The sequence below is a fragment of the Eriocheir sinensis genome, chromosome 22 (assembly GCF_024679095.1).
Source record: "Eriocheir sinensis breed Jianghai 21 chromosome 22, ASM2467909v1, whole genome shotgun sequence".
NCBI lineage: Eukaryota > Metazoa > Arthropoda > Malacostraca > Decapoda > Varunidae > Eriocheir > Eriocheir sinensis.
This window is the reverse complement of record NC_066530.1, coordinates 2,814,017-2,839,701: the sequence shown is the minus strand read 5'-3', so window position 1 is coordinate 2,839,701 and position 25,685 is coordinate 2,814,017. Positions and strand designations below refer to the sequence as shown.

The 25,685-nt window shown below is 46.0% G+C and overlaps 1 protein-coding gene across 4 annotated transcripts; it reads left to right on the top strand.

The window, feature by feature from the left end:
- The first annotated feature begins 2,764 nt into the window (after positions 1–2,764).
- On the top strand, positions 2,765–25,338 carry LOC127001938 (D-2-hydroxyglutarate dehydrogenase, mitochondrial-like). 4 transcript variants are annotated; one of them, XM_050867202.1, is made up of 9 exons: positions 2,765–3,021; positions 4,511–4,669; positions 13,413–13,654; positions 16,143–16,379; positions 17,897–18,072; positions 20,875–21,103; positions 21,850–22,021; positions 22,547–22,703; positions 23,727–25,316. In XM_050867202.1, exons 2-9 carry the CDS (start codon positions 4,518–4,520, stop codon positions 23,934–23,936), a joined length of 1,575 nt encoding a protein of 524 aa, XP_050723159.1. In that variant the 5' UTR covers positions 2,765–3,021; positions 4,511–4,517; the 3' UTR covers positions 23,937–25,316. The 4 variants fall into 4 exon arrangements, with proteins under 4 accessions (XP_050723159.1, XP_050723158.1, XP_050723157.1 ...); XM_050867201.1 differs by lacking the exon at positions 2,765–3,021 and adding an exon at positions 3,490–4,270 and having other exon boundaries at positions 17,897–18,063; positions 23,727–25,338; XM_050867200.1 differs by lacking the exon at positions 2,765–3,021 and adding an exon at positions 3,496–4,270 and having other exon boundaries at positions 23,727–25,319.
- The last annotated feature ends 347 nt before the right edge of the window (positions 25,339–25,685 follow it).

The window sequence follows — 25,685 nt, the reverse complement described above, 5'->3', positions numbered from 1 at the left end:
TTAGTATATTCTACATATTTCATTGCTTCTTCTACTTCGCTTTTCCACTTTTTAAAGTCCCATTTATAATCGAGCCTCTCTGACTCTTAATTATTTTCCATTCATACCCTGCCTCTCCTCAGGCCACTGCACCCACCTATCCGACATGCCGCTCCTATTATATGCCGGGAACCATCATACGGCACCATTTTTTTCCCTCACTTAGTAATCAAATATTTCAGGTACCCCTTTCAAGTCACTTAATTTCATTCATTCATGCCTTTATCTATAAGTGCTCCATCACCTGTCATATATTGGGGCATTAAATTGGAGCCACTTTCGCTATAATTAACCCTACTTCCAGTTTCAATATATCATTCATTCCACGCAATCACATCAATATCCACATCGCTCCCTTCCCGTGCATTTAAAGTCATTCTCGCTATACTTAAAATGCTCCACTTCTAATTTCTCTAAAGGCTATCGCTCATTTCATTCAATTACATCAATATCTACGTCGCCCCCGTCCTGTCAGAGCACCAGGCAGAGAACAAGAGCAGCAGAGATAAAGAGGTGGCCATCTCTCTTCAGCGTGAGCAGGATGACAATGGTGAGGAAGGCGGGGAGGATGGAGGGGGACGAGAGGAAGGAAGAGGAAGATTATGAGGATGAAGATTCGAAGGCTTAATTGAGAAAGAGAACGAGAAGGACTAATATTTTAAGAGGAGGAGAACTTCAAGGAGAAAGATGATAATGAATGAAAAGAATAAGGAGGAGCTAGGAGGGTGTTAGGAGCGATAGCTATAGTATAATACGGAGAGGTCGAAGCCACGAGATATTTCCTTTTTCTACTATATCCTCATACATTTAGTTTGCTGTGTGAAGAAACGCTGCAGAATGTTTAAGCTCAGACCTTGCTATCTGTGGGGCTCTTGAAAGGTCTGGACTTCCGAAAATCCCGTAAATTCCCAGCAATAAAAAAATATAAAATAAAATAACTGAAAATTAAGTTATCAGACTCACAGCCCCTCTAGTCCTTATTTATTTAAATATCTGACCAATCATATCTTTCATAGGGTAAGCAAAAGCCAGATAAACCTGCTCTTAAGTTTATTGAAAACAACTAAGAAACTCGCTGGAAATTAAGAATAATTAATCAATCCAAGCACACAGCAACCTAGCTAGCTAGCTTAAAATATCCTAGGAATTAGATTACTTAGCTGCAGGTGGGGAGAAGCCAAGCCACACCTTCTACCTCGTGTCTGGAGCCTGGAGTCCTCCTTCAATCCTCGTTCCTCACTGCAACGCGCCGTGCCCTCCTTCCTCCCACGGCTTCCCTTAACCTGAGTATACAATCACTCTGGAATTGTGGATACTAGAAGGCAGGAAAACCCCACGATGGAGAACGTGGTGTGGCAGGGGGCGAGGGACATGTACTCGCGGCCGAGTCTGGGCGGAAGATGGATGGAAAGATGGCGGCGGTCCCACAATGCTCAGGCCGGGTTCCGCGGTCAAGATGCCAGCTCTCGCCATACGGCATCTCGTTTTCTGTGCAACACTTACGCTAAAACGCCCTAACGGCTATGGATTGTTATTTATTAATAACCTAACACATGCAATTGGTCATAGTGGGTCATGCATCCCACACATAGCTCAGCCTTGGCAGTATTAACGAATCTGATTTGAAAAGCTCGCTGCTCCCGCCTTCTAGTTTTCCCAGCTGACTTGTGACTACTCCCGCTCTCTCAATCAAAATGGCGGGGACTCCCGCGGCCACAGGCCACTCCCTGAATGATGAAATCATGACACTATCATTTCTGAATGGGGCAAAAGAACTTGGTGTCCTTCAACGCCTCAAAAACTCAATTTCTTCATCCGTCAACTCGACACATGCAGTCTCCCCTATATTCTTCGATAACATTCACCTGTCACCTTTTACACTAAACATCTTCGGTCTGTCCTTAACTCAAAATTTTAACCGGTAACCTCAAATCTCCTCGCTTCCTCGAGTTAGGGCGTTTTGTATCGTCTCCACCAGATTTTTCCCCCTCCTCCGCTGCTATCCATATGGGGAGGGGCCATGTCCGCACTTCTATGGAGTATGCATCTTATGTGTGGGAGGGCTGCACACACACACACACACACACACACACACACACACACACACACACACACACAACTCTATTGGACTCTTCGTGCTATCAGCTCCCCTCCTCTCATCACTGATTGTCTTCTATCTCTTAAATTCCGCCGCACTTTTGCCTCTCTTCCTATCTTCTATCAACATTTTAAGGGTGACTTTTCTTCTGAACTTGCTAACTGATGCATGCCTCGATCTCCACCATCCCGCGGCCCCGCTTCGACGTCCAGTATCTAGTTCACCCTTATACTGTCCAAATCCCTTATGCAAGAGTTAATCGGCATCTTAATTCGTTCTTTCATCCCTTTCACTGGTAAACCCTGAAACAGCTTTCCTTTGTCAGTATTTTCTCCTGCTTACGACGTGACCTCTTTCAAGGGAGAGTATCAAGACACCTAGCTCTATATCAGAAACTGACCTCTCTTTTGGTCGCTCATCTATGCTTTCTTTTATACGTAGAAGCAGTGATTGACATACTTTTTCCCCATTTATTTTGCCCCTTGAGCTGCTTCCTTTACTGTAGTGGTGTGTGTGTGTGTGTGTGTGTGTGTGTGTAGAAGAGAGAGAGAGAGAGAGAGAGAGAGAGAGAGAGAGAGAGAGAGAGAGAGAGAGAGAGAGAGAGAGAGAGAGAGAGAGAGTGGAGGAGGAGGACCAATCAGAGAGCACGAACAGTCAAGAGGCAAGCCGTGGCCTAATGAGTGAAGCTTAACTAGTAAATAAAAGTCAGAGACACGGGTAGACAACACTTCTGACTGTACCTCTGCTCTTAATACTCCCACGACCCACTCCTGTCACTCACCACCCGCCAGTGAGTGCCTCTACTGGCACTGGTAAGGGGTGTGTGCTGCTCCAGGCCCTCTGTGCTTGAGGTCCTTCTTTCTACAAACAAAAATATTCTCTGTGTAAGTATTGGAGTATCATAATTATGTATATACCGCACAAAACTTTCACATAATAATTGCCAAAGTATGACAACTATGTCGGCATGATGAGGAGCTCATATTAGGTACCACGTGTTTTTCTGGTTGTTTGTAACTGACTTGCCTTTGCCCTTGGCCTTTGCATCTGGCGCCTTGGGACACTAGAATGTGGCACAGTGGGACCCTGTCTCGCTGTGACCTAAAGTAACGTGGTAGAGATATGTATCATAAGTACTATACTATACACTATGCAATATTGCTTTTATTGGTTATATATTCAATATTATATAGCTATTATAGTATATGAGACTGCATGTATATATTTTATATATTAGGCTATAGCTATAGGTAGGTATCAATCAGTCAGTGGGGGCATATGCCTGGGGACTCTTCGCCTCGCCACCCTACGACGCCAAGCCCGGGGGTCCCTCCAGGCAAGTCTCCATGCAGGCCCCCTTCTCATCCTATGTGCCTACTGGCAGGATCTATCGACTTGCTCAATCCACGAACTCTGTGGGCGACCCCTTTACCTCCTCCACTCAGGATTGCCTCATTACAAACAACCCGATGAGCAGGGTCGGCTCGGGTAGTTTGTAGTTTTGTAGTTTGACAATACACACAAGAAATATCATGTGGGCCTTGTAACAATGAGGAAAGATGATAAGAGAGACTATAAAGTTTCCTCTTTGAAAAAAAGCAGAAATCAATTAAATTCGTCTCTTCACATGCCCAGGATGTGGTTTCCATCAAGTTCAGTGACTATGGCCATCCTCTCTAAGCCACGTACAGTATACATGTCATTAACCTGTAGTACAACGAAGAGACAAAGTGCATACCTCAAATTTTATTTCAATTTTGGTTTCATAAATGTAAACTAGTAATGTCCCAGTGTGCCCCAGTTTTTGTTCCACTGTACCCCAAAGTGGGACATAGTGGGGAAAAAAATATGATTTCTTGCGGACCACAGATCTTTCAACCAAGTTACTCGATCATTTCTTTTGCATGTGCTTATTGATATTGAATGGTGATCGGTTTTGCCCAATATCTCACTTCAAATAAAATAATTATAATGCTACTTTTTTGTCCCACTGTGTCCCACTCTCCCCCATGTTCCAAAGATGGTCTCGGTGGTTTGCTTGCTGACCGTGTGATGCTTCTAGACCACTCTAGTCCACTCCACTGTCCAGTAGTAGGCACTAAGCATGACATTGCCTCTGCTACGGCTCACACCGTACGTGCATGTGGTCCTTGATTATGTAGATTTCTATAATTTCATTTCCGTTTTGGGTTAGGGTATTCACTAATAAATGCTTGGTGAATACGATCAATGCCGTGCAGTTATTTGCCAAGCAGCCCAGAAAAGTGTTTCCATTCACCTTTATGTGTATATTTAAAAAAATAACCTAACATTACATAACCTACATAGATACCATTCCTTAAGGATTATTCTGTCTAGTTCACTATCTCTCAGGTTTCTGATGTTTGGAGTGAAGGAAGTAAGGCGAGTCCTGTTGACCCTGCTGGCCTCACGATCGACCAGAGTGTCGTCAGGCTCGACAGCTAACGCTCTCCGGTGGAGCTTCTTACACACGTCATCATGCCATAGGAAGTGTGAGCTCACATCTAAAAGGTTTGTGAATGGATTGCTCTTTATCGTGCATCAACCACTATAGGAAGTTATCAACCCTCCACATCAAGTCTATCAGCCCCTATAGGAAGTTATCAACCGCCTACATCAAGTCTATCAGCCCCTATAGGAAGTTATCAACCCTCCACATCAAGTCTATCAGCCCCTATAGGAAGTTATCAACCCTCCACATCAAGTCTATCAGCCCCTACAGGAAGTTATCAACCCTCCACACCAAGTCTATCAGCCCCTATAGGAAATTATCAACCGTCTACATCAAGTCTATCAGCCCCTATTGTAACGGTCTTGTCGGGGGGCGTTTAAAGGGTGTTGATTAAGACTTCAGCTTCCTTAAGGCGAATTATATTCGTAGCCTTTATGTACAAGAAGCGACGGAGCGAGAGCGACTGTCGTTGTGTGTCAGTCGGACTCTCGTGAAGGAGTGGCGAGTTACAGGTTGGAAAATAATTGTTACAATTGGTCACGTATGTCAAGGTGACCTCCACGCACCAACCAACCAAATGAAACCAAATGAAAGGCCTGTAATAACCTGCGACACCCAAGAAAGACCGTACCTTGTCCGCAGACGTTGGCTGAGGGAACTCGGCAATAGCCTTTATTTTGTCGTCCACTGTGTGGATGCCGAATTCGTCCACGACATGCCCCAAGAACTTGATCCGAGGCTTTAAAAATTCACATTTGGTGATTTTGAGCTTTAATCCGACCTCTTGAAGTCTGTGTAGGACTGCTTTTAGTGTTTCCATGTGTGCATGCACGTCTTTACTTGCTATGATGATGTCGTCTAAATACACATAGACAGAGTTGCCCAGCAAGTCACCAAAAATACTGTTCATTGTCCTTTGGAAGGTCAAGGGAGCTCCTTTGAGCCCGAACGGCATCCTCGTCCACTCATAGTGGCCATGAGGCGTGCTGAAAGCCGTTATTTCACGTGACTCGGGGCCATGGGCAGTTGCCAGTAGCCACTGACCAGATCAAGACTCGTAAAGACTTTATTTCCTCTACCGAGACACATCAGAAGATCTCTAAGAACGGGAAGCGGAAAATGATCATCCACGGTCGCGGTGTTCACACGCCGGAAATCAATCACAGGACGATAAGAGCCGTCTTTCTTTGGAACCAGGAACAAGGGCGAATTCCACGGGAATTCGATTCTTTGATGACACCTTGTTCTAACATTTCAGAGATAAGTTGTTGCACCACCTCCCTCTGACTGTGGGGAGCTTGTACGCATTGATATATACAGGATTTGTATTGGGTTTTAACTTAATGTGGTGTTCAGCACACTGCGTAACTCAAGCGGCTCGCCTGGTAGAGCAAGCGCCCCGATAATGCTCCAGAAGCTGGACTAAGGTTGGCTTAATTTCGGAATAGTGTGCAACTTTTAGGAACGCCTCTAAATGAGCTGTGTCTTGTTCGGGAGAAGCCTGACACGCCGAGGATATGCCTGAAACTTGGGCTGAAGGGTATTCAGCTGGTTCTGGGGCGACATTTCACCCATACACTAGACACTGGCATAATCGAACACCGTGTTTTAAGGATACAGGGATCCAGACGTGTTTATTACCAATGCCTCTGCAAAACCTCCCTCCTTGACTGTTGCAAGAGTTACCTCCACCGTCACGCGGTGTACGTGAGAACTCCGTCGATACACATCACTGCCCGCCGGAGGGCGTTAGGCAAACGGATTTTAACAAGTTTTGCAGCACGATCCGGAACTATATGAGGACCTTCTACGACTGCCGTTACTGTCCGCCACAAGTCTGCAATGGTTTCGTGTGGTTTGACCGTAAGAGGGACACTTGGGCGGTGGCAGCCCCTGAGTCTGTGGTGGGTTGGTCATTTTCCACCTCTGAGGTGAGATTACAGTTGACAGAGGCGATGGATTGACCATCCCTGTATGCGTCGGCCTTGATACACGATCGCGTTGCTTACAGGGTTTATGGCGATGTGCAGGTCTTTCATGGCGTTCAATCCTAAGATCCCATCCACATGTAAAGCAAACCTGCTAGAGACATAAAAGAAATCTCGAAAGGGACATACTTTTCATGTAAGCTGACTGTTAGTGGTATTCGCCCAAGGATTCCCAAAGTGGTGCCCGTCACGCCTATCACATTCAGGTCGTTCTCTTGGAGCGGCCAATTTTCCCCACTCGCTTGTCGTGGCAGTGACCTGTAAGCGGAGTCGGATATGACATTGACTGTGGCACCTGTGTCAACCGCTAAGGTGAGGGAAGTGTTGCCCACCTTGCAAGGGAGGGCAATTATGCTTGTCCGTCCCAAGGCGGCAATGACGGAGTCAAGTTGCTCCCAATTAGTATTTTCCTTAAGGGACACTTGGATGTACGCCTCGGGGCTGTCACGAAGTCATGTCTTTTTATTCTGAGAAGAGGAGTGTGGTTTACTGTCCCCTGAGGACTTGTACTTCTGTTCCTCCTTGGCCTTTTGTATTGCAGAACAACTGTCTGAATCATAAAAACAATTCCCGTGGATATGGCAAAAGGCAGCCTTCCGCTGATGGTTTGGCCTAGGGTTCCTGTGTGATGAATGATGCCTGCCCCTGTAACCTTCCGACCTCCTATCTGAGCCCCGTCTCGAATGTGTTGATTCCCTACGTTTCGCGAAACAAGAATGTTCAGAATGTCCTGATAGTTTGCAAAAACTACAGGTGAGAGATGCCTTACTTTGTGCTTGCAATGCTGCTGCCGTCGCGAGGGGTTGATGGTGAGGGTGTTCCTGAACCTTGACCTCTAACTCTGAGACGAAGTCAACCAACTTCCCGCTCGGTTTGAAGGCCAAAGGGAGGGCAGAACGGCGGTTCTTCTCTGAAATATGAAATAAGTAAAAAAACAACTCGAAAGCTGTCTTCACCTGGTGCTTTTGCATACAGCCCCCTGGAAGCCAGAGCGCGTCTTCCAGGCTCTTGACACAGTCAACCGCCAGCTGATTGGCCTCAATCATGGCGTCCCAAATCGGCTTTGTTGAGGAATTTTTTTGGAGGGACTCAACCGTGTGTGCCATCTGTCTAACGATACTTGGTTTACTCCCGCCCCCGAAGATTTTAATGAAATTCCCTTTAAAAACCTCATAGTTTACACCAATGTCCCCCGAAGCGAACGCTGAGGACTGCATCAAATTCAGTGCCCGAGAGCCTGTAAGTAACCGTGACCGAATGAAAGCGATTTTATCATGATCTTCCGTAATGGAGGAATTTACGATGGCAGATTCACACAAATCTAAAAACTGTCGCGCCGAAAAATCGGTCTCGCCTCCCGAGAATTGTCGAATACTGGCGTGAGTTGGAATGACCCGAATCGGGGGCGGGGGGAAGTGGTGTGGGGCCCCAGGAGGAGGAGGGGGAGGTGGATCGACAGGCATTGTGTTCGGCCGAGTTGGGGTTAAGTATTCAGACGATTCTGAAGGTGAAGGGGCGCTATCCCTTGGGAGGGAAGAGTACGTAGCCCCCGATCGCAAATTCACCACATTTAAATCACCGGTGTTTGCACCTTGCTCCAATTCCTCCTCACTTGAAGGACGAGCCAACTGTTTAAAGGTGTCGCCGAGTTTAGCGAGAGTGTCTTTGTTCATACTATGGTGTAAACCATTCACAAAAGAGGAGCATATGTTGATAGCTGTAAATATGAACCAATAAACGGAACGTGTAGGAATGAATAGTTTGCATTGAAAACCCTAAAAAGGCAAGAAAGAATGGCTAGCAAGGTGCCTGTATAAACGTAATAGAAGTTAAGGTTATAATGGAATGCCCTAATGATATGGGTATAATGAAAGAATAACTATATAAACAAAGTGGTATGTTAAGTGAGTATACCATTGAAGCTCACGTTTTCTCTCGAGCGGTGAAAAGAAAACGGAGGCAGGGCACACTGATGAAGATTAACTTTGATAAGGGAACTCACACTATACTCAATAGACTCGCTAGCAAACTATAAGAAAGAATCAATATCGTATAGGAATGAACGTTACTCTCACAATTATGACTGAAGAACAGTGTTAGGAACACAGAAATAAAAAAAATCATGCCTCTGCACGGATAAAAATGAAAATGAGCCGAGTCGGCAAATTGGGACAAGAATGGAATATCCACAAATACCAAGATTAATCAGCTGATGTAGTGGAGAGGGCGACGGCTTGTGATGCCCTGGGGGACGTGCAGTCGTTGTAGGCGCGTCAGGAAACCTCGGCCGCGGCCACAGCGGCGGTGAGAGGTGAGGGATGGGCTGACATCGGAGGACTCGCCATGGAGGTTGAAAAACTGCTGACCCAGCAATTTGAGCGGCCGCGGTTGCGGGAGCCGGTACACTGCCGCCAGACGTATGATGGCCGCGTCGTCCTTGTGATAGTAAGAGATGGGCGGCTGTGGCAGATAAGACGACTAGGGTGGGTAACCTCTTGAGAAGACGCCGAGCAAGAAACGGTAGTGGGAACAGCTTGCAGTCACCGGGAGATGGCCGCGGGTACCCTTGCTGACTGTTTGCCGGAAGAGGTTTGGGCCGATGCTCCCGGCAGCGGCGGTGGTGCCGCCAGCTGCGGAGCGAGGGGCATGCGGGGTGTCCCAAGGTCAGCGGGGCGTGCCTCCTCCTTGCTGGTGTGAATACTTCCGCCGTATCGTGGAGTGGCTTGCAGTGTTCGTAGCAGTGCTGGCTTGAAGCGGGGGAGCGGCTTGTAGATTGTGGCCCTCGCGTTCGGCTGCGTAGGCCGAAGGGTGTGCTCGGGGCTTGTAGGCTTGACGCCTGTAGAGTTGCTTGAAGCTGGTGTGCTCGAGGCTTGTAGGCTGGACGCCTGTAGAGTTGCTTGAAGCTGGTGTGCTCGAGGCTTGTAGGCTGGACGCCTGTAGAGTTGCTTGTAGCTGATGTGCTCGAGGCTTGTAGACTGGACGCCTGTAGAGGTGCCCGTAGCCTGTAGGCTTGTAGGCTGGACGCCTGTAGAGTTGCTGCTGGTGTGCTCGAGGCTTGGAGGCTGGACGCCTGTAGAGTTGCTTTGTAGCCGGCGCCTGGTGAGTTGCACGTAGGTGGCGACTTGTGAGATGCTTGTAGCTGGCGCCTGGTGAGTTGCACGTAGGTGGCGACTTGTGAGATGCTTGTAGCTGGCGCCTTGTGAGTTGCACGTAGGTGGCGACTTGTGAGATGCCTGTAGCTGGCGCCTTGTGAGTTGCACGTAGGTGGCGACTTGTGAGATGCTTGTAGCTGGCGCCTTGTGAGTTGCACGGAGGTGGCGACTTGTGAGATGCTTGTAGCTGGCGCCTTGTGAGTTGCACGTAGGTGGCGACTTGTGAGATGCTTGTAGCTGGCGCCTTGTGAGTTGCACGGAGGTGGCGACTTGTGAGATGCTTGTAGCTGGCGCCTTGTGAGTTGCACGTAGGTGGCGACTTGTGAGATGCTTGTAGCTGGCGCCTTGTGAGTTGCACGTAGGTGGCGACTTGTGAGATGCTTGTAGCTGGCGCCTGGTGCGTTGCCGCGGACGGCAGGTGCGTTGCCGCGGACGGCAGGTGCGTTGACTCCTTCTTCCCTTGTACGCCTGTCCCCGGAGTTTGTTGGTGAGTTCTCGTGGCTTGGAGGAGAACGAGGTAGCGAAGGCACAGGCGCGGGGTGACCGAGGGTTATCAACCCTCCACATCAAGTCTATCAGCCCCTATAGGAAGTTATCAACCCTCCACATCAAGTCTATCAGCCCCTATAGGAAGTTATCAACCCTCCACACCAAGTCTATCAGCCCCTATAGGAAGTTATCAACCCTCCACATCGAGTCTATCAGCCCCTATAGGAAGTTATCAACCCTCCACATCAAGTCTATCAGCCCCTATAGGAAGTTATCAACCCTCCACATCAAGTCTATCAGCCCCTATAGGAAGTTATCAACCCTCCACATCAAGTCTATCAGCCCCTATAGGAAGTTATCAACCGTCTACATCAAGTCTATCAGCCCCTATAGGAAGTTATCAACCGTCTACATCAAGTCATCAGTCTCAACAGTAAGTCTCTACGTAAGTCCTTAGTTATCAGTCCTTTACATCGTCTATCAGTCAGCATCATGTCCTATAACTTCTGGCAGTATGTGGTGTCTAGACTTCCATGCAAAGTCTTCCACTGACTCCATGTACTGTCAATTAAGCCGCAGGTATCAGGTGAAGAAAGGAAAGTACAGTAAAACCTCACCATTTGCGCCCTCGCCATTTGCGCGGCATTAATTTGCGGCCATCATCCCACCATTTGCGAAGGTGGTCTTGCCATTTCCGCACCTCGCCGCTATAGTAACGGCGTCTCACTGGCATCAAAATGGCGTCCGCTGGTCTTCTGAGGACGTTTACTAGCTGTTCTGGCAGCAAAATGGCGTCCGTTGATCTTCTGAGAACGTTTACTAGCTGTTCTGGCAACAAAATGGCGTCCACTGATCTAAGTACGTTTACTAGCTGTTCTGGCAACAAAATGGCGTCCGCTGATCTAAGGACGTTTACTAGCTGTTTTTGGCAGCAAAATGGCGTCCGTTGATCTTGAGGACGTTTACTAGCTGTTCTGGCAGCAAAATGGCGTCCGCTGATCTTCTGAGGACGTTTACTAGCTGTTCTGGCAGCAAAATGGCGTCCGCTGATCTGAGGACGTTTACTAGCTGTTCTGGCAGCAAAATGGCGTCCGCTGATCTGAGGACGTTTACTAGCTGTTCTGGCAGCAAAATGGCGTCCGCTGATCTGAGGACGTTTACTAGCTGTTCTGGCAGCAAAATGGCGTCCGCTGATCTGAGGACGTTTACTAGCTGTTCTGGCAGCAAAATGGCGTCCGCTGATCTGAGGACGTTTACTAGCTGTTCTGGCAGCAAAATGGCGTCCGCTGATCTGAGGACGTTTACTAGCTGTTCTGGCAGCAAAATGGCGTCCGCTGATCTGAGGACGTTTACTAGCTGTTCTGGCAGCACAATGGCGTCCGCTGATCTGAGGACGTTTACTAGCTGTTCTGGCAGCAAAATGGCGTCCGCTGATCTGAGGACGTTTACTAGCTGTTCTGGCAGCAAAATGGCGTCCGCTGATCTTCTGAGGACGTTTACTAGCTGTTCTGGCAGCAAAATGGCGTCCGCTGATCTTCTGAGGACGTTTACTAGCTGTTCTGGCAGCAAAATGGCGTCCGCTGATCTTCTGAGGACGATTACTAGCTGTTCTGGCAGCAAAATGGCGTCCGCTGATCTTCTGAGGACGTTTACTAGCTGTTCTGGCAGCAAAATGGCGTCCGCTGATCTTCTGAGGACGTTTACTAGCTGTTCTGGCAGCAAAATGGCGTCCGCTGATCTTCTGAGGACGTTTACTAGCTGTTCTGGCAGCACAATGGCGTCCGCTGATCTTCTGAGGACGTTTACTAGCTGTTCTGGCAGCAAAATGGCGTCCGCTGATCTTCTGAGGACGTTTACTAGCTGTTCTGGCAGCAAAATGGCGTCCGCTGATCTTCTGAGGACGTTTACTAGCTGTTCTGGCAGCACAATGGCGTCTTCTGATCTTCTGAGGACGTTTACTAGCTGTTCTGGCAGCACAATGGCGTCTTCTGATCTTCTGAGGACGTTTACTAGCTGTTCTGGCAGCAAAATGGCGTCCGCTGATCTTCTGAGGACGTTTACTAGCTGTTCTGGCAGCAAAATGGCGTCCGCTGATCTTCTGAGGACGTGTACAAGCTGTTCTGGCAGCAAAATGGCGTCCGTTGGCGAGCTACAGCTGTCTATCATCCGCGCGCCCTCTGCCGCCAGTGAAGAACACTGCCAAAGCACGCAACATGTCGTTTCCCGCCATAACCCGATCGCCTCTCCTCGTCTCGTGGTGACTGCGATTATTCGATGTTTTCTGCCTCACCTTTTCACCACCATCATGCTGCACGCAGCGTCATCGAAGCCTAAACCCCGGAAGAACCCGATGATAACTATAGCACAGGTGGAAGTGATTGAAAAGGTGGACAGTGGAAGAAAAAAGCGAGAGATTGGCCGTGAGTATGACGTGTTTCCTGCCAGCAGACTTTTTTTTTTTTTTTTTTTTGCAGGTAGGGGGGGGGGGGTTGGGCCGTGACCACCCATATGTATTTTTCTCCATAGGTTATTAAATTCGCCATTTGCGCATTCGCCATTTGCGCACCTTCAGACCGCCCATATATGCGCAAATGGTGAGGTTTGACTGTATATAAAAGTTTGGAGAACAATAAATTTTTCATCGACCTCACCATCACTGACCTGCCTTTTTATTTGTCCATGTTAGCAAAGACATTGAATTCCACACCAGTAGTCTGAGGGCGTTGATCATGTACATTCTTTATGATTCAAAGTGCTACACCCCTCGGTCTTACGAACTTAACCTCTTCGTACAAAGAGCTGTAGCCTACAAGCTAATCACAAGTATCCCAACGCCGTCGCTTTTTCGTGAAGGAATTTAGATATTCACCGAGATTGCAACTCGCCAATACATTAGCTTATTGTCTCCAAATTATGGTAAAAAGTCAGTGAGCTTTGGGTAGTGGAAGGTGTGACAATGTCGTTTCACTGATTATGTTCGGTACATTATTTGTGATTCAAGGTAGCAAGTGTTGAGTCAGTTAGCAGACATGAAATTAATCTACCTTACTCTCAATGACTTCATGCCTCTGTTTCTCCATTTGCACAGTAGGAAAAACATCAAATTTTACACCTCCACGCGGGTTGATAGAAGACAATATTTAATTCTCACCCTTTGTCATCATCATTTTCAGGTATCAGGTGAAGAGAGGAGAGTATGGCCAAGTTAGCAAAGACAATATTAAGTTTTTCACTGACCTCCTGGGGCCACATCGTATCATCCTGGGGGAGGCCGAGCTGGAGGGCTACAACACAGACTGGTTCGAAACTGTCCGTGGGGCGTCCTCTGTCCTCCTCAAGCCCAAGACCACCGAGGAAGTGTCCACCATCCTGCTGGCCCACTGCAACCAACACAGACTTGCCGTGTGTCCCCAAGGCAAGTTGTGAGTTAAGGTTTATATTTTTCACCTTTGTGTGTGTGTGTGTGTTTGTGTGTGTGTGTGTGTGTGTGTGTGTGTGTGTGTGTGTGTGTGTGTGTGTGTGTGTGTGTGTGTGTGTCAGCCTGTTGTATGATGTTCCTTGTGTAATATTCGTGTTGATGCAAAGCAAAAAGGAATGGACACAAAAAAGCTTGGTGGAGAGAAAATGTGCTGCAGGGGACTGGCCAAAATTGAAGATATTTTAATGACAATTAAGAATGGCCAGCCATGTCATAGACAAGTCATATCATGAGTAGAACTAATAACAGATGGTCAACCAGAGCAACAGCAGAGCAGCAACCTACGAACAGCCGTGACATCAGGTTCAACAGCAAAGTAAGTGGGGAGATCAAATTTGAATCTTTGCTGGAGCAGGATGGAAGGCACTAACATCAGACAGGGAGGAGCGGAAAATGCCTTTGTTCTGTGGTCTACTGGGTTCTAGGAGAGTTGAACCAGTGACAACTGAACCACTAAATGGAACGAAGCATAATAATGATATTATATGATAATACTGATACTAATACGATACTACTACTACTAATAATAATACCTCTATATCCCTGTGTACGATATGTTGGGTATTGTTGTGGCAACAGCGGGCCGTGTTCCCGCCACTTCAGTAGTTCAGTAGGGATGGGCAAGTACCGTTAATTTGAGTACCGGTATTACCGGTACCGAAAACTCAGGTACCGTTAGTACCGGTATCGGTACCGGTACCCGAAGGAGTATTTTTTTTTATCTCTATGACTTCTGATGAAATTCCCAAATAAATTTCCTGAAAAGAGAGCTCTCTCTCTCTCTCTCTCTCTCTCTCTCTCTCTCTCTCTCTCTCTCTCTCTCTCTCTCTCTCTCTGAATGAAGTGAATATTTATTTTTTCGAAAAAAAAATAGCATGTATATATTAAGTTATTATGGATGTACTCGATCATAGTCTAATAACAATAACAATATTTATTAGCAACCTAAAAATGAAAAAGAATCGGACATGAAGAATTATCCAGTAACTCCAATAAATAAATCAAGTAATAAAATAATGGAAACGGGAGCTGTGATGGAAACGGAAAGCAGGACAAAATGGTGGGTCAGCGAGGCAGTGACTCAGCGTCTCCATACAGGGCCCATACCGCGTGATACCACATTGAGGCGGGCGAGCGCCGAGCGTCACTAAGATCCAAACGGTACCGGTACTAGCGGCAATGCGCAGTGCCGAGTGATCATGAAGCTTCGCGGTACCAGGTACCGGTACCGGGTACCGCGAGGAATCGATTCTTCGCGGTACCCGGTAGCGGTACCTGGTACCGCGAAGCCTCATGATCACTTGGGTGCCGGGAAGCGTCATAATCACTCGGCACTGCGCATTGCCGCTAGTACCGGTACCGTTTGGATCTTAGTGACGCTCGGCGCTCGCCCGCCTCCATGTGGTATCACGCGGTATGGGCCCTGTGTGGAGACGCTGAGTCACTGCCTCGCTGACCGTCTCTCCAAGTTCCCACCATTTTGTCCTGCTTTCCGTTTCCATCACAGCTCCCGTTTCCATTATTTTATTATTTTATTTAATTATTGGAGTTACTGGATAATTCTTCATGTTCGATTCTTTTTCTTTTTTAGGTTACTAATAAATATTGTTATTGTTATTAGACTATGATCAAGTACCCATATCACCGAGATATCCACTCACTGAGTGGTGATCTCTCTCTCTCTCTCTCTCTCTCTCTCTCTCTCTCTCTCTCTCTCTCTCTCTCTCTGAATGAAGTGAATATTTATTTTTTCGATAAAAAATAGCATGTATAGTTATTACGGATGTACTCGATCATAGTCTAATAACAATAACAATATTTAGTAGCAACCTAAAAAAGAATCGGACGTGAAGAATTATCAATAAGTCCAGTAAATAAATCCGAGCAATCTGGTACCGGTACCAAGCAATCAGGTACCGGTACCGTACCGTTTAGCTGGTACCGTTAGTACCGGTACTGATACCGTTAGCTGCCCACCCCTATAGTTCAGTTTGTACCAGGGCGTCACTAGTAAAGGGCCACACACGTCCCCTGTGTCTTACTCAGTCTACACCCTGCGTGTTTTAAAAGACGGCAAGAAGGTTATTGGGGTTAAGAACGGGAACCTCCTCTCAACTGTTTTTACTTGGAACACGTTATCAGAATTTTTTGAAGGGCCACATGGCCTGATTAACTCCCTTCTCTTCCTCTTTGGGAAGTGGAGTCAATGATGAAGAGGGGAGGTATATTATTCACTAGATTGTTATATGAAATCTGAATTTGTTGGCTTTAAATAAAGCCGACATCTAAAAAACAAACATAGCAGTTGATCCACATTGACCCACTTTCATTAATTTCAAACTACGTAACTATTGTGCAAAATAATGTTACCAAATCCCTTTAAATTAGCTTTTTTAACCCGTCATCCTTCATCTCACCCCAACAGGCGGCAACACTGGGCTGGCAGGAGGAGGCGTTCCAGTATTTGATGAAATCATCATCTCTACGAACCTTATGAATAAGATTGAAAATGTAGACACGTGGTCGGGAGTTGTCACCTGCCAGCCTGGGTGTGTCCTGGAGACCCTTGACCAGCACGTCAGCGAATATGGGCTAATGATTCCCTTAGATCTCGGAGCAAAGGGCAGCTGTCATATTGGAGGCAATGTGTCGACAAATGCAGGTACGTTACTCTAGGTGTTTCTTTAGGGTGAGGTCGTCAATTTCTCCTCACACTTCGTTCAAAACTCCGATCAGAAAAAAATGGATTTAGGATGTGGATTTTTCGTTGTGAATCTTATTGCTTGTACGACACGATTATAGTACTTCCATTTGAAACTGGCCGGTGGAATGTTGGCCTCTGCGGGGTCAGCCCCGCCCCGCACCCTGCCACACACCCTCAACACCTCTCGCTTCCTCTCATGTGTCAGCTATTTACTGCCTTTCAATTAATTTAATTAAATAATTGGATAATCCAATAATGTCATAGTGTTATAATTGTTTCGTTTTTATGATAATGTTGTGCTGGAAGCTTCCCCCGGCGTCCATGGGCCTCTAGAAAGCTCCGGGAGGAGCGAGCAGGGGGGCGGGGAGCAAGGCCCCGTTCGCCAGGCACCAGGCGGGAAGAGTTGCCAACTCGCACATATTTTTGCTACATGTTCTTGTATGATCTAAAATATACTGTAACATTCTAGACTGTACTGTTCTGGATATATATAGGAGAAGAGGGCGAGAGAGTGCCAGTCCCAGTCATAGTTAGCTAGTGGTAAGTGAAGAGTCAAAGTGAAGTGTACTACTAAGGAAGAATATTAAACTACAGAAGCTGTGCAAAGTGTTTACATATCTCCCTCCCACGGAGTCTCTTGACGGCGACACGGAACCCAAGTAACACGTCCGGCATAACAATAATAACAGATTGACGACTTGACAACGTTGGATTTCCAAGGTTGTCAAGTGTCGTGGTATTTATACAAAATCTTTATCCTAAAAAAACGAAACAATCTTAACACTGACCTTATTGGATTATCCAATTATTTAATCAAAATAATTTAAAGGTAGTAAATAGCTGACAAATGAGAGGAAGCGAGAGGTGTTGAGGGTGCGTGGCAAGGTGTGGGGCGGGGCTGATCCCGCAGCGGCCAACTCGAATGAAGACAGTCATGTGACAAAGGTTAAGTAAGGTAAAGTTTGGGGCATACGATAGCTGCGCGTCGCCGCGGTGCTCATCTCTGTCGCATTGGCCCTTGAGCCTGTGGTGGAAAGAACCCATTTTACAGAGCCAGTGCGACATCCGGGTTACCACAGCTTACCTTCGCCAGCTTTCCCTTGGTACACATTTATCGACCAGCCGGAAAGGGAAGATAAACAGCTGGGTGACCTGCACGCCGACTGTCCGGGCCGTGATTCGAACCAAGGTGGCCTTGTTCGAACCCGGGCCCGAGACATTGATTTCGTTAGGTAATGTGTTTTTGCTTGCATGATATGCCACGGATGGAATGCTTTTTCACCAAGATGGCCAGAAGGGGGTCTGAGCAGACGGAGAATCTTAAAAATTATTTATTAATGTTTTCTATAAAACTCGCGGCAGCATTTCTATTAAAATAATTATTTCCCAAGAGGTTTTAAGTTTAGTAAAAAAAAAAAATCGTAAGGTAGAAAACGAGATATGAGCGCGTTAATGAAGAGCAATCTTGACCTCAGGTGGCTTACGTCTGCTGCGGTACGGCAGCTTGCACGGGTCTGTGCTGGGGGTGGAAGCCGTCCTGGCCTCGGGGGAAGTGGTCGACTGCATGAAGACGATGAAGAAAGACAACACAGGCTATGACCTCAAGCACCTCTTCATCGGCTCGGAGGGAACGCTCGGAATGGTAACTAAGGTAGATATTGGTGTGGCCTGTTTTTTAAAAAAAATTTTACTTGGTGTCGCGTACCTTAAATCTTAGGGGAGGTGGTGGTGGTGGGTCAGCGTGCGGGCGAGGTGTCCTGGAGAACCCAGGTTCAAGTCCCGCCTTATTAACAATCTTTATTGCATGAAAGCCCTCTAAAATTAAGCAGAATTGAATTAAAAAGAACGTATATTACAATATACGCTGAGTTACCTGCTTTGGGTGTATCAGTCGATCTCGCCTTCGACGAAATTTATCAAGAAACATTAGGGCGTTTAGCATCTCGACAGAAACCGTAGCATCCATTGTTTGGATCTCCGTGAGGGTCACTGACTTCTGCTCCCATTGTGTTACACTCCGCCCTCAACTCCTGGCCTTGAACGTCATCACCTTTGACCTGCCCACCCTCCTTGTAGCGGCAGGCATCCACCCCACACAACAACCAGCAGTCAGTTGAGGGCGGAGTGCAACATGCTGGGGGCGGAAGCCAGTGACCTCACGGAGACCCAAACACTGGATGCTACCTGATCGCCCTAGTGTTGGGATGGTTTCTGTCGAGATAATTAACACCCTAAAATGTTTCCTGATAAATTTTGTCAAAGGCGAGACTGATACACCCAAAGCAGATACTCAGCAAATATTGTAATATGAATATATTTTTTAAAGGTCTAATTCTGCTTGATTCGGCAGTGCTTTCATGCAAGAAAGACTTTAAATGAGGATAAGCTTCCAATAGTAATTTATTTTGTCTCGTTTACCAATAAATGAAACCATGAGAGTGATCAACTACATTTTTATTAAGAATAGTATCACTTATTGTATTCAAGTTTACAAGTCCTAGAGAAGCATAGGTAATTTACGATAATTTAAAGAATAGTTCAAGCTTCGTGGGAACAAAGACGTAATCGGTGGTGACACCTGCTGGCTTGCAACTCTGAATAAACCATATAAATAAAACGAGAGCGATCAACTACATACTTATTGATTATAGTATCTGTGAAAATAAATGGAGTTTCACAGAACGAATTATGAATTGGTTAGATACGTAATGACACGCTTCAAGTTAGATAAACACTCCCTAACTCCAATTACCACTCAGTAACTGTAGGCTATACTCACTTGGTCCAGATGTAGAACCAGCGTGGAGCGTCTCAAAGATCAATTCCCTATATGACTGATCCGCTATTTATACAGGGATTTCGGTGATATGTTAATCGCCCGAAAACCACACGGGGAAATCAATACAATGTACTCAGCTCTGATGTTAAGGAGTGAGTGAGGCGTAGTGGATATGAGAGTCGTCTGGTTGAGTGCCCTGTAGGTGCTTGTGGCCCATGGGCATTGTATATCTATGCTACATTGAGCATAGTACGTATATACATTTGTACAATATAAATTATAACCATAAAAGTTGTGGAAAAGCGAGACGGTAAATTAACTCGGGAAGCAGGATTTTAAAGGGCCGCTGATTGAAATCCGAGTGAGAGTTTTTGTGCCTCAAGTGTACGTGTCGTCAGCGTCTGTGAAGCATCGATTCGTAATGACACGCTGGCGTCACTTATTGCCACGTCAGACATTATACCAACCAGGAATCGCTGGTGTAATGGTTTCTCCCACTTAAGATTTACGGTCACAAATTTATTTGAATTGAATTATAATGATTTTATTATTTACCCGAAGTGCAATTTACCAAATAGTGAATTATTCCTCCCTAATGACCTATGATTTGCTGGGGGGAAATTTTATACATAAATTTCCGATAGTATCGCTTGTATTGAAGTGTAATTATTACAAGTACCAGAGAAACAGGTAATTTTCGAGAACTAAAAGAATAGTTCAAAATTCGCTGGCACAAAGACGTAGTCAAATTTGACATCTTATACCCCATAGTATTCCTTTTTTTTTGTTTTTGTTTTTACGTGCCGTCTGTAGCGCCAGCAGGCTGCCTTAAGGGGTCTTTTAGCGCCGGCAGACTGTTTTGAGGACGACCTCAGCCGGTTAGTGGCGCAGGCGCAGTGGGGAGGCGGTGGATGAACGGAAAGCGAGACGGCCCCGCGTTCAGGAGGACGCGAGTTCAATCCCCGACCGGTGCCACCAAGCTGGGATTTTTCAGCCGCCGCCGAGTGGCTTAAAACTACCCACATGCTGTCCAGAAGACCACCTATCAACCCGGACTCTAGATTCTAGGATTAAAGATGAGCTCCGGGAGGGCAGCATGAGCCAATACAAGATGGCGCCACTATAAACACTCGCCTGCGCCAGAACGGGCTGGGCCGACCATCAGGCCCCACCGGGAAGAAGCCTTGGACCGACCATCAGGATCCACCGGGAAGAAGCCTACCGGCGCAATGGGCCATGACGTAAAAAAAAAAAAAGGCATATTTTATGTATCGGATGCTGTGGTATATGACTGGCTTGGTCCATACTGCCCCCCGGTGCACCATTTGAACAAAGTCGCTGAAGTTGGGTTGATCACCTGGGCAGCATGTGGGTAATCTTCCGCCACTCGGCGATGGTTGAAGGACCAGTGTGTTTCGGTGCAACTCGAACCTCGGTCCACGTATGTTATCTGAGACTACGCGAGCCAAAACAACACTGTCGATCCCCATGACATCCATACGTATGTCATCGAATTGCTGACGGTTGAGTTTTGACATCGAAAGGTGTATCATCGTAGTAAAGGGGTAGGGGGGGGGGAAGTGGAGTAGTATAGATGGTACATTGGAAAGGGCAGGAGGGCATAAACCAAAACCCATCCAGGCCTAACCAAGCCTAACGTAACCCTCCTTCCAGCTTGCAATCAACTGTCCGCCTAGACCACAGGCTGTAAATCTTGCCTTCCTGGGCCTCAACACGTATGACGATGTGCTAGAGACCTTCGTGGCAGCCAAGAAGCAGCTGGGAGAGATCCTCAGCGCTTGTGAATTAATCGACAGATCGTCTATTGAGGCTGTGGAGAAAAACTTGAAACTGAAGGTCCCGATTTCTTCGCATGAGTATTATATGCTCATTGAGACTTCAGGTTTGTGTCTCGGATGTATAGTGACTCGAAATTTTCTTAAGTTACCATAAAAACTTCATTAGCTCATAAGTGTCACCACATTAGATAAAGATATGTAGAACTCAAATGACCAGTTTTATTAAGATTTGTAATTTCTGTTAATGGCTTGAGCCTTATAGGAAGAGCATGTTGTATGGCAATGGGGTGGAGGAAGTAAAGAGGATGTGTATGAAAGTTTCGGTGTGGGTGTAACAGCAAAGAAAGGGGATTGTGAAGTGTTTGAATGTGTGCAGTGTGGCATTCTGAAATGGTTTGGACTTACGATAAGAGTAAATGAGGACTATGAAGTGAGTGTACGAGGGTGAGATATGAGGAGCGGGTATTAAGGGGAGACCATCAGTAAAATAGATTGATAGTGTATGAGCACTGATGAAAGGGAGCTGGCAGGCGAGGGACTGATCGTGAGGAGAGGGAGTGCCAGAACTGGAGGCTTTCTTCGCTTTTTCATTCGCCTTTGTTTATGAAAAAAAAATGGATAAAAAATGTATTTGTTGAATTCCACGCTTCCAGTTAACTTTTTCTGTACTTACTTGTTCCATACTAATAGTAACAGAGAAAATTTATATGTTAAGTATATCCATTAATCTACAGAAGTGTTCATAGATAGCTCGTAGGGAACGGGGTCTAGCTGACTGATACTGGTAGAAGTGATGTCAAGTGAACGGCCTAGGAAGGGAGAGCTTGTAAAATTAATGCTAAGTCCACAGGTTCAGATGGAACACACGACGAGGAGAAGCTGAACACTTTCCTGGAGGATGCTCTCGGGTCAGGAATAGTGGCTGACGGCACGGTGGCCTCTGAGTCCTCGAGGATGCTGCATATCTGGGGCCTGAGAGAGAGGATCCCTGAGGCCCTCAGATGCGATGGCTACTTTTACCTGTTAGTGACTCAGTGTGTGTGTGTGTGTGTGTGTGTGTGTGTGTGTGTGTGTGTAAATGCACTGAATTTAAGTAGCATTTAGAATAAGGGTATGATGTTGGCATAAGACTGTACAATGGGTGTTAAAGTAAAGGACTATATTTTGAGGGATTTACATGAAGTGATAGACTGTTTAATGATAAAGTGGGATATATATCAATCGATCAATATTCTGGGTAGCCTGATAAGGTTCACAATTGAAGGTATAACACAATGCTACAGAGTTCGCAGGGGTTCTAAGCGTATTGAACCGATTTGAGACTGCCACTGCATACCCGTGAGCACAAGCCAAAATCTTGCAGTTTTTCGAAATGGCACACAGTATGTTTACATCTCGAGATTTTTCTTGACCTGACATGAAGCTTTACTGTTACAACAACAACCCTATTACCAGTTGCAAATAAGAGCTCATTAGAACCCAGTTAATCACACACAGTTAGTTAATGTGAAAGCATCAGTAAACATTGAACGTTTATCATGTTGCAGTTACGACATCTCCATCCCTCTGACCCACTTCTACAAGGTGGTGGAGGACATGAGGGAGCTCCTAGGCCCTAACACTAACGTCATCCATTGCTGTGGCTATGGACATATCGGGGACGGAAACCTCCACCTCAATCTTATCACTAGGAAATTTGATGAGGTATGGTCTCGCGTCCTTTATGCCCTGCCTTATATTTCCTCGCATAGAGCCTGTAATGTGTGACAAGGAATGGTTTGTGTCGGGGATCCTATCCTTCCCATTTTACTTTGTTTGCTCTCCATATTGCTTCACATTGCCGAATGGTCTTAGTACAAGAAATTTTAGCCTCAGAGAAAATTAATTTGTAGACTTCATAAATGTCCGCCTCCGTGGTCTAGTGGTCAGCGTCCCTGGCTACTATATACTTCGCGGGCCCGGGTTCGAATCCCAGCCCGAGCAATCGGCGTGCAGCTCATCCAGCTGTTCATCCTTCCTTTCGGGATGGTCAGTAAATGGATACCTGGGGAAACCTGGGGAAGGTAAACTGTGGCAATCCCGGATTTCGCATTGGCCCGTGTCCCGAGGTAACCGGTTTTTACACACCACAGGCCAAGGAGACTTGCCACAGGCTCAAAGGGACAACGGATCGGAGATGAGCACCGCAGCCACGCGCAGCTATGGCGTATGCACCCTCCTTTACTATAAATGTCATCTTGATAATTAATTTACCGAAATGCCTTCGTGTATTGAATGTAACTTTATTTGTTTATCAAGACTCATCTTGTAACCGTTTTAGTTTCAGAGAAGTATGGTTTGCGTCTCCTTAAATGTCTACAGAATTATGACTGACGGTGCCTTGATGTGTGAAGAGAAGTGAGTGGACATAATGGCCGAGAGAACAAATTAAGAGTAAAAATAGAATGGCAGTTAAAAGTAAGACGTGGACTTAAGACAGAACTGACGAACAACTAAAGTAACAGAGTGGCAACCCAATTAAGGATCGTAGAAGTCAGGACAGACAGAGAACCAGGTGGAAATGTGAAACTGGAGCCTTTGCTGGAGAAAGTTGGAGTACTCTTACGATCAGAGAAAAATGGAAAATGAAGGGAAAACAGTTTGTCCTGTGGTGGATAAAAATTGATGGATATAGTTCGTGTGCACAGAGCATATATTTATGTTAATTTGATGTTTGGTCTCTTGTAGGATATCTTGAAGCAGATCGAACCAGCCTTGTATGAGTGGACATCGAAGGTGAACGGCAGCATAAGCGCCGAGCACGGTCTGGGGTTCTTAAAGCGAAACTCCATCCACTACTCCAAGTCAGCAGGTGCCGTGACGCTTATGAAACAGATGAAGAAACTACTCGACCCCAATGGGATTCTGAACCCTTATAAAGTACTCCCTGATGACTGAGTGGTTAGTCAAACCTTGAACCTATGTGCCGGTAACTGAGAATATGTACATGTATGTTAGTGGCGGACGCATACGTATAGATAATGTTTGCCAATTCATTCGCATTGCTCACAGTAGGGAAGAAAACTACTTTTAGGTAAAGAGTGTTTTCGATCACGTGATCTCGTAGTCATTTACTCATTTTAGTAAACAAACTCTCCACGTGGTTGGCCGTGAGCCCTCCCGCTCGGACTTGCTTATGGACTTCCTTAGTTTTCAGCCCCAATGAAGTACTCTCGATACTGATGTTCACGTTTTGTGGTGGACAGGGCGATATATGAACCTAAATTAAAACTACACGTGTTAATCAAGATTCATACGCCATCGAAGAGGAACAAATGTGTTCAAGTAGTGAGGCACTACCAGACATCTGCTATTTTCTGGTTTCTTTACCCAACCCCGACTACAAGATGAACAACACGAAGGTCTACAAGAGTCTGCAGACGTACAAGTTTTTCACAAGTGGTTGTTAGGTGAAGGAAGTGTGTGTTACAGCCCCACGTCAGCCAGCCATCGGCTGAGGGAGGACAGGTCTGGATGCGCGTATTCTTTGTCATACATTTTGACCATCTTATTTTACTGTCTCCTAAGCATAATGTTACTATTGGAGAGAAGTTTCATGATTCATATTAGTTATGGAAGGTCAGGTTTGTTAAGATTATAGTAGCATACGGACTACGGTATAGTGTAGATATAAATTGCAACATATAGCTTGGGAGCTCTAGATAATATGACTGCACATAATTAAGGAAAATTTAGTATTACACACCTGTTCAAAATTATATAAAGGTCAAAAGTGCAAAAGCAAGAGGCAGAGTCCACATTTTCAGGCTTCGACTGTCCAGACAATGTTGAGGCACAGCTTTGGTTAAAATAGGTGGGACAACCTCAGAATGATGCAGTCCAATTATCTACTATTACCAGGAACTTAGAATAGGTCATGCTGTAGAGAGACAAACCTATTACTGGTTAACTTCGATCAAAATTCCTTTTTTTTCTCAGCCTATCAGTTTTCTAAGCATAGGTATTACAAGCAATCATTGCTTTAAGACTATAAAGTTTGGGTTGATGAGCTATGATTCCATGCAGTTCCCATGTGCCACACCATAATTAACATTTACAGTATAACCACATATTACTAAGTTATATCCTCATAAAAATACATATTGTATCAGAACATAAACCTTTTTAACCTAAGGTTACCTATTTATCCTAACAAAAACAGTTTAGTGCTAAATTTCTATGAGTATATGGTGAAACTTAGATAAGATTTGGCTCCCAGGAAATTCAGATGTCAGAGCCGAATTTATACAGGACCATCAGAGACACGCCAGTCCTCGTCGACAGACCGACTTGGTCAGCTAGATTTCGATCGCCGATAGAGTCGGTCTGTCGGCTAAGGCCCGTGCTCCCTCGTGCAAGGGGGAGCGATCTTTTCCTCGTCTTTGGACAAAGGCCCGTTCCCCTAGTAATACTAGGGGTAAATCTTTAACAACATCAGGACCATGGCTAGCTAGATAACAGTACTGTCCATTAATGCATGTGCCGAGGACATTGATATCTTGGAAAATTTCACGTACATACTTTGGTAGTGCAGTGTAGAAAAAGAGAGAAGTCTTACGACGGATTACCTTGGCCTACGGTGTTATGGACTCACTTAGCATGAGCACAAATGGCATTGTTGATACCTGTGTATAAGGGCAAAGATCT